This window comes from Solanum lycopersicum, chromosome 10 (genome assembly GCF_036512215.1).
Source record: "Solanum lycopersicum chromosome 10, SLM_r2.1".
Lineage (NCBI taxonomy): Eukaryota > Viridiplantae > Streptophyta > Magnoliopsida > Solanales > Solanaceae > Solanum > Solanum lycopersicum.
The window spans coordinates 49,443,346-49,452,913 of NC_090809.1; the positions used below are offsets into that span (position 1 = coordinate 49,443,346).

The 9,568-nt window shown below is 34.8% G+C and overlaps 1 protein-coding gene across 1 annotated transcript; it reads left to right on the plus strand.

The window, feature by feature from the left end:
• Positions 1 to 357: 357 nt before the first annotated feature.
• LOC101248248 (dipeptidyl-peptidase 5) lies at positions 358 to 8,158 on the plus strand. Its single transcript, XM_004248692.5, has 17 exons — positions 358 to 838; positions 1,932 to 2,036; positions 2,159 to 2,230; positions 2,346 to 2,493; positions 2,679 to 2,761; positions 2,873 to 2,928; positions 3,019 to 3,155; positions 3,278 to 3,368; positions 3,450 to 3,515; positions 3,604 to 3,826; positions 4,806 to 4,907; positions 5,154 to 5,239; positions 5,332 to 5,454; positions 6,888 to 6,957; positions 7,031 to 7,122; positions 7,388 to 7,492; positions 7,675 to 8,158. The coding sequence occupies exons 1-17, from the start codon at positions 514 to 516 to the stop codon at positions 7,786 to 7,788; spliced, it is 1,998 nt and encodes a 665-aa protein (XP_004248740.1). The 5' UTR covers positions 358 to 513; the 3' UTR covers positions 7,789 to 8,158.
• The last annotated feature ends 1,410 nt before the right edge of the window (positions 8,159 to 9,568 follow it).

Consider the following 9,568-nt stretch of genomic DNA (forward strand, 5'->3'; position numbering starts at 1 on the left):
ATTAGTACAAAAAAATTTAAATGATATAGATGCTACTAAAACTTGCAAGTAGTATAGAGTAATTAAAATATTGAATTGGTATATATGATATTTTTCTTATGTAGTTCTAATGTATTTTATACTTAGTACAACATGTTTTTTTTTTATATATATATTTCCACAACAAATAGTTTATAAAACTAATTTCGATGCTTAGAAAATTAAAAATGATTAAGAAACATGTTAGAGGTGATTTAACTCATAACTAATGATAAAAAAAATTAATTTTTATATTGAATTAATAGTTAATAATTAATTAATATAAATATTTTATAATATTTTAATTTAATAAAGAAATTAAAAAGGTAATCCAACTTTGTAGTTAGGTGGTTCTCACTCAATTTTTTGTCACCTTTAACTATTTCTTCTTCTATATCAAAGCCACGTTGACCATTCAGATTTGTTTCCCCGTTTGAGCTCCCATATACTCACTTTCACTACACATTTAACCTTAGATGATTGAAGATAGATACTATGGCTACTGCTGAAAAAAATAGGGCTCCATATGGATCATGGAAGTCACCTATCACTGCAGATATCGTCTCGGGTTCTGATAAACGCCTTGAAGGCTTCACTGTAGACTCTCATGGCCACTTAATATGGCTGGAGACTCGCCCTGCTGAGTCTGGACGAGCTGTGCTTGTTAAACAATCAGGGGAAGATATTACACCTAAAAACTTCAATGTTCGAAACACTGTTCATGAATATGGTGGTGGGTCTTTTGGGGTTTCTGGAGATGTACTTGTTTTCTCCAATTTTGATGACCAGAGATTGTACAAACAGATCCTCACCTCTTCAGGTTAGCTATCCATTAATAAATTTTAGTAATATTAAATTGATTATGCAGAATGGAGTCGAAGTGCTATTAAGTTTTTCAGTGGAACAGTATTAGTGTAGTAGCTAAGAAAAGAGAAAAAGCTATTTTAGGGTTAAATATTGATGCATTTTATTCCCCTGGAAAAATGGGATTCGCAAATAGCTAGCTATTTAATTGTCTTTGTCAATGACATCTCAGTTGAAGCATCCTTCGTCATTCATCAAATTGGTGGAATAGCTTTAAATGCCAAAGCCTATATTGTGTGATGAGTAAAATGCTCTTTAGTGTTACAATAATAGGGTGTTGATCAAGCTAAGAAGCAGCAACATATTCTTCTACCACACTTTTTAATGTCAATGCTCTTGACAGTTTCAGAAACCAAAAGACTTTCGAGATCATTGTCTTTACTAATTGAATAATGGATGTCAATCCCTATAAATGACCGGGCATCCTCATCATCATTTGATCTGTTGCTTCTTCTTTCGGTGATCATCGTCAAATCCTCAATTGATGTATCAACTACTTCTCTCTCAGTTCGTTCTTGTTGTCCAGTTGGATTTTACAAATAATAGCATGTCTTTCTTCTTCTCCAGCTGGCACCTCACTATTTTCCGACTCCTAAGTTGTTGTTTCTTCGGTTACCTGAGCCTGAACTGCAACCTCATCTTTGTTTGCCTGGTCAGCAAGCTCTTTTTCTAGAAGGAGCTGAAGATGTCCTAGTTCTTTTTTTCACGTGTATGGCTCATTTGTCTACATACACATGACAGAAAAAATTAAACAATTATTGATTTGTTCCAACAATTACTGAAGTTGTTGGAAATTATTATTCGAAGAAGCAGGACGCAACAATCCCATAACAATATAGAAGTTCTTGTTTGAAATTCCTATTCTCTACTCTATCCATACCCAGCAGTTCAATTCCCCCCAAAACCCTAAATTCCTGGCCCAACATTTCAAATAAGCAATAGAAAAAGAAAAATACCGTGATGAACTGAAGTGATGAAGTAGCAAGTCTATTAAATTTCATAGAAGTTAAGTGATAGGGCAGATTGAATTGATAATTTGTTAATTATAGATTTAGGTCCAGTGCCCATAACTCCAGATTATGTGGGACCTCATGTAAGATATGCTGATGGGGTCTTTGATAGTCGTTTAAACCGCTATATTGCTGTAAGAGAAGGTACATACATCTTTACTTATAATCACAACATTTTTTGTTTAAATAATTTCTGGAAAGGATATTTTCTCTACAGTCTTGGTCGCTGTAACTGTATATTCTTGGTTTTTTCTATCTATAAATAGATCATCGAGGGGTTGATGCAAAGCCAACTAATGAGATTGTGAGTGTTACTCTTAATGATAACACCACTGAAGGTATGTAAATTGTAAGTTGAAAAGGCTTTGAGGTAATTGTGAATCAATTGATCTATTATGTTAAAATGGAGAATGCGAATGAATTTTTGCTTCTGCTTTAATTTATGCATTTCAGAACCAAAAGTCTTGATTAGTGGGAATGAATTCTATGCATTCCCACGGGTGGACGTGAAAGGGGAACGTTTGGCCTGGATAGAATGGAGCCACCCTAACATGCATTGGGATAAATCAGAGCTTTGGGTTGGGTATATATCTGAGAGCGGGTGAGTAAGTCTTCTTACATTCTCTCTACTGATTAAAGGAAGTCGTCTTACATCCACTCTTTATTAGAGATAATGACAACGTTGTCCACATTGGTAGATAGATGTTCTCCCTCCTTTTGTTTTCATGCACATTGAATCCATTTTTGCTATAGGTTGTTAACAATTGGTTTAATTAACTTACGTAGAGACATCGAGAAGCGAGTAGTAGTTGCTGGTGGCTGTCCTACTCTGGTGGAATCGCCAACTGAGCCTCTATGGTCGTCCAAAGGCAGGATAAGTTCTTATATTCTGCTGTTCACTCCTCATTCTCAAAAGCAGAATAACTGCCACCTTCAATATGACTTTGATTATCTGAAGCAGCCTCCTTTAATTATTGCAGGGGAATTGTTTTTCATAACAGACAGAAATACAGGGTTTTGGAACATATACAAATGGGTAAATACACTACACCTCAAGAGTTCTGTGAATTCTTTACTTCTTGGTTTTGGTTGATAGTTCATCTATATTTTATTACTTCTACATCAGGTTGAAGATCAAAATGAGGTCCTTGCAATTTACTCTTTGAACGCTGAGTTCACAAGACCATTTTGGGTTTTTGGAAATCGATGTTATGACATCATTGAGCGGAAAGAGGAATCAACAATTATTGCGTGCAGCTACAGGTCTCTCTCTCTCTCTCTCTCCACTGCAATAGCATCACAGTTCGTTTCATTATTTCCCCGGCCTCTCTTCGAGTTAAGTTTACATGTCTAATAAAATCGCTTTCATCCATGATGGCTTGCAGGCAACATGGAAAGTCATATCTTGGTGTTATAAATCAAGCTAAGAACTCTTTCTGTTCAGTTGATATTCCATTCACTTACATATCAAATATTGTAAGTTGCAGCTTATATTGTTGATTGTCTTATTGGTGCAACATTCAGAAAGTGTAACTATCTGCCTGAAATGTTGTTTAGGTCGCAAGTGGACAGATCCTTTACATTGAGGGTGCATCTTCTGTTCTTCCTACTTCTTTAGCAAAGGTTATCTCTTCTTCTTTTCTGTAGCGGTGTCTTTTTCAAATAACTAATTTCCACAGTTTGTCTTAATGAGTTCCACGCTTTGCAACAGGTGATACTAGATGATCATATGTCAAATGTTGTAGATTTCAGTATCATGTGGTCATCTTCTTCAGACATTGACAAGTACATACCATATTTCAGCCACCCAGAGTTTATTGAATTTCCAACAGATGTGGCTGGTCAAAATGCCTATGCATACTTCTATCCTCCATGTAATCCAGAATATAATGGTAGTCAAGAAGAAAAACCTCCACTGTTGCTAGAAAGCCATGGTATATTATTTGTAATTCCTTAGTCATATTCATTATGCACCTAGTGCTAATTTAGTTTTCCATGACATTGATTGTAGTGCTGAAAAATTAAGGTACTAGGCACTGTACATAAAAAGATTGTTACATGGCAATGCTGTTGGCCAGTTTCACATCTTCAAAAATAAGAGTCATGAATGGAGCTGTCAATGAAAGGAAATACAATGTTTTTTTCCTCTTTTCGTACTGAAAAGTCTCTCTTTTTCAATGGTTTGTGGCTTAGTGTAAAGGGAAGTGCTTGTCGTCTTCTCAGCTGTCTTCTGGCTGAAAATATTCCAAAGGCTGACATTTCTACAAGTCTACTAACCATTGAGAGCGCGTGCATTGCATACATGCTCATTTAGATACACACATGTACTGTGAATACAGGGCTATCAAGATAAGTGTGTGTCTTTTCTGTGTGTCCTAGTTCAGAAATAATTCTGTTTACTTTTTTATCCTTATCAACCATTATGTTGCTTCATGTTGGGACTGATTTTATCATCTCAATGGCAAGATCACTTCATTTCTCTATTAGCTTTGTTGGTAGTTTCCAGATTCTAAATGTGCATATGATTCATTTATATATAAAATTCCGTATCAATATGAAAATCTGTTTAAAATAATAACCACGTTTACTTCTAGCTTGTACTTTGATCATTATAATGTGGAAATTATGTAGCCACTTGCTGTTCGTAATTATCATATGATAGAGCGTACTTACACCTTACAGCACTTCCTCAATTGAGCTCGAATACAGTGTGATTCTAGATTATTAAAATGCAATTCAGTGGTTTGCTTTCATAATATCTATTGTTTGGTTCGAGCTAGGAATATTAGCCAACAATAACAGAGAGATTGAAACTTCCAAAGATGCTATGCTAACTGCTTCATTAATCGTCTATTCATTCCGAGTATGCGCAAGGTTAACCGGTTTTGAACTGTTGCTCATGTGTGTAAACAGGAGGGCCAACAGACGAGGCACGTGGAACCTTAAATCTTAGCATCCAATATTGGACTAGTCGAGGATGGGCATTTGTGGATGTCAACTATGGAGGAAGTACGGGTATGTTATCAGAGTTTGAGCAATTTATTTTATTAACTTCTATAATTCTTGGATCCGGACAAACTTTTCATTTATTGTTTATAGTTATCCAATTCTGCTGTATCTTATTTACTGCATACAAAATTTCCAAATTTATGTTATATTTCAGTCCATTAAGTTTGGTTACATTACACTCCATTAATATTTGAAAGTTTACTTGTCTCTCTCTCTATAAGATAGCTAAGTCTTCGTATATTTGAATTCAAGGTTATGGTAGGGCATACCGAGAACGCCTTTTGGGAAAGTGGGGAATCGTTGACATCAATGATTGTTGCTCTTGTGCTAAATATTTGGTAAGTTTAATAAAATTGTCACTAACCCTTAATTGTTAGTTTTCTCATTTCTTTACATTAGAGGTTTTAACTAGGAAGATTTGTTGATTAAGGTGGATGAGGGGAAGGTTGATGGAAAGCGCCTTTGCATAACTGGGTGTTCTGCTGGCGGTTACACAACATTAGCCTCTCTTGCTTTCAGAGATACATTCAGAGCTGGCGCTTCTTTATTTGGAGTAAGTCAATATGCAACATCAATCTAGTATTAAGGAGGGCATGGTTGTTATTATGGTATGACTAGCCGAATAAAATGTTTAGTAAACCTTACCCTATGAACTCCATGAACCATCATGTGCTCGTATGTAGAGGATAAAATGGGAAAAGGAAAATGAGATGGCATAATTTGAAGTTTAAGTCATGGTTAATCTCATTTACTAATGTTTGTTTTCCTTGGGAATAACTGGCTTAATTGAATTGCATCTACTTGATTCTCTATGTCCTTTATTGTAGGCCATGCACTGTTTAGTTTCTATGATTTCTGCACTGTTTTCTTCTTCTCTGTACTTAAATTTGTTACATTTGAGCCAAGGGTCTTATGGAACAGCCTCTCTACCTCCACGAGGTAGTGGTAAGCAGTGTTTTGGACGGCGAGAGGCGACAAGGGCCTGCCTCGCCACGCTCGCCGCTCGCCTTTTTGAATCGAGGCGCACCAAAAATTAAAAATATTTAATTGCACATATAAATATTCAAATTTCAATAGCAATAACATATATTAGCAAATACTATAATAATTACTATAGAAGAATTAATTTTTTTCAAAAAAATAATGGACAACACAGTGAAAGCAGTAAGCAGTCAGCAACATTTCACAGTAAACAAAGAAAACAGAGGGAAAAAACAGAGCAGTGAAGAAAAGAGAGGAAAAAAAAGAGTAGTGAAGGCAGCGAGCAGTGAAGAGTGAAGACAGCAAGCACTTCAGAACTTCAGATTTTAGAATTTAAGATTCACTTCACAAGAAATTGAACAGAAGAAAATAAAAAAATAAGAGAAGAAGAGGACTGAAGAGAAGAAACGAGGAAATGAAGAGAAGAAGAAAGAAAAGGGGACATACCTTTCGCGCGAGTCCACTGAAGGAGAAGAAGAGATCGCAGGGTTGAGGAGAAGAAACGCGAGTCATGATTGACTGGAAATATGAAAAAACCTTAATTTTGACTAATATTATTAAGTCAAGACCTTTTTAAATATTTTAAAATAAAAGGCGTCGCCAATCAGGTCGCCTCACGTCGCCTCACATCGCCTAATTGATCTCGTCACGCCTCACTGAGGAATGGCGTTGCATGGTCGCCTCGCCTCGCCATAGCGCCTTTGGCGAATGGCGAGCGCCATTAAGAACACTGGTGGTAAGGTCTATATACAATCTACCCTCCCCAGACTCCGCTTTTGGGACCTTACTAGATATGTTGTTGTTCTATGTCTGCATCTGATATGCTGAAAAGTTTATTTGAGTACACTGTTTACATTATGCTCAGCTTATCAGATCTCTTGTCACAAACTTTTACCTCCTATGCTCTATTGCACTATTGGACTGGGGGAGGGGGTGAGTGGTTTCGAAAACATGGTTCTGGTGGAACTCAGTCACGAGCTGACACACTTTCTGCTGTTTTAACAGATTGCTGATTTGAAGTCATTGAGTGATCATATGCACAAATTTGAATCCCACTATATCATTAATCTTGCTGGTAATTATTTATTCACAACTAAAGAGTTACATCTATTTTTGGTCACAATTTAACATTGTTGTTCTTAATACAGGTAATGAAATCGCTTTAAATGAGCGGTCTCCTATCAACTTTGTTGATCGATTCTCTTGCCCCATAATAGTGTTCCAAGGATTAGAAGACACGGTAAACTGCTACAACTTGTGCTTCTTTTTTTTTCCGTTTTACTCTGCATTATTAATGGCAGGAAACTGCTGTTGTTGAGTAAGTAACATTCTTATTTAACTAAACGCTTTTTAAGAAAGGAAATTGAACCGTATTATTCAATTTTGATCTCAATGGAGCCCAAAGATTTTCAGCTTTCCTTTTGCGATGAAAAACTAGTATCTTGCATCGAACAACTATACAATTAGAAGCTCCTTGTAAGGAAAATAGAAACATTTGCTTACAGGTTGTCCAGCCAGAACAGGCCCGAAAAATCTACCAGGCCTTGAAGAAAAAGGGGTTACCTGTGGCTCTCGTGGAATATGAAGGAGAATCTCATGGATTTCGTAAGGTAAGAACTAATCATCACATGTATGTATTTACTTCTACCATTTCTCCACATTGATATTACATTTTATGATGCTACTGCTACTTTTTAATGTGGTTTGTCATTGCGCAAAGCAATAAAATGAGTGTTGTGCTCAAATTGAAGCATGAAATTTGGGAGTTCCTAACTAACCAGATTTTCCACAGGCAGAAAGCATAAAATACACTCTTGAGCAACAAATGGTGTTCTTTGCTCGAACAGTTGGACATTTTGCAGTGGCTGATGATATAACTCCCACACACATTGACAACTTTGATTAAGTACAACCAGTATCGCGCTGTCCTCATGAGGTGAGAATGAGAACTCCAGTTGCCATTTCCATCAAATGTTGGATTCCGCCACTCAATAAGGAACTTGTAGTTCGCCCTTGTCCACATCTCCCTATAGATGGTGCTAAAGAATAAATACTTTGGACTATGGTGTGTTGTTAACCAGACAATAAACACAAATCCTTTTTTGTTGTTGGAGTTGAACCTGTGAATTCAATAAGGAATATGTTTAATACGAAGTCATTTGGATCTGATGTTCAGGTGAAAGTTCATATAGCATAAATACACATCAATCAACATGTACGAATAATGTTGTCATGAAATTCATGTGATTTGCAATGTTAGACTTCATTTGTATAAACGTAGTCAGGAATTCATGATGATAAATTGAATTTTCTAAATTCATCATTCGAACGAGAATTGCCAAATTGTTATAAAATGGTATAAGTGTGGATGTTCACTACACCAAGAAGTTACCCATTATCTTCACTATTTTTCTCATTATGAAGATGATGATAACCTCCATCTTTATAACCGTTATCTTGTAAAATTTCAGTTTCACTTTCCCATTATATTCATCGTAATGTCATGTTTATGACCAACCTTTTGTATGCCTCTATGTTACACTATAAATAGAGGCATAAGAGTTCATATTGTATACACTTGAAGGTTTGGTGAATATTTGAATAAGAAAAACTCTCATCTTCTTGTCTCCCTATTTCTATTGTTTTTTCGTCTTCTATATCTCTTGTCTTATATTCTTCTTTTCTTTATCTTTATATTGTTAGTTTGCTTTAGTTTTACAAAACGTTATCAGCACGATTTTTCTATTATTGAAGGATTGAAGCAAAGAAAATATAAAAAAGGTAAAAATATGTGTTTATTTTTCTCTCAAGGTAAATTGCTATATAATTTATTTTATATTTTACTTTTGATTATGCATCATTAATTTTCTTACCATCTCAGAATCATATGAGTTCAACAAGTTGTTTTTACTTTTAGCAAACTTTTAATTTGATCACTTATATATTTAAAAAGTAAAACTAGTTTTGTAAGTTAACAATTTGTAAAGAAATTGTTCTTTATGATCTTGTTTTATTAAGTTATGTGACATATGCATTGGATTATTATTGTTAATTACTTTTGCACCTCTTTATTTTTCTTTATCTAAACATTTACTTGTTGAGTTATTAACATATTATTTGTATTAACAAAGCTTGTTTTGTAGTTATTCTAAAATGGTTAGTAAATTATAATAATCTTCATAACAATGTTGAGAGGGACTATTAAAATGTTTGATTTATTTTAACTTAGGACTTTTATATGATTCTAATATGTTGTTTTATTTAATTGATTTTGTTCATTTTTCTTGTATATCAAGTCAGATTCAGATTATATTTATGATAATTATTTTTTTGGTAATTTATTTGATTTATTTTAAGGCATTGGTTGAGGGTAAGATGGTGAATTCAGGTTTCACCGCATCAAGTGGGTAAGACGTCGAGTTAAAGTCTTGGTGCACTATGATAATAAGAAGTTGGGCTCAAGTCCCATGGATTTATGACCGAAGGTGTCTTTATATGGGTAAGACATTGGGTTAAAGTCCTAATACATTATAGTGATGCTATAATGATGACCGACATAATTTTTATATTTTTGAATGGAAGTCATTGAATTTACCAAATTAATTTGCTCCATTCTCTTATGTAAATGTGGTAGCAGTGTATTAATATGTGAAAAATGACAAGTGGTTGAATGTATGAATATGAGT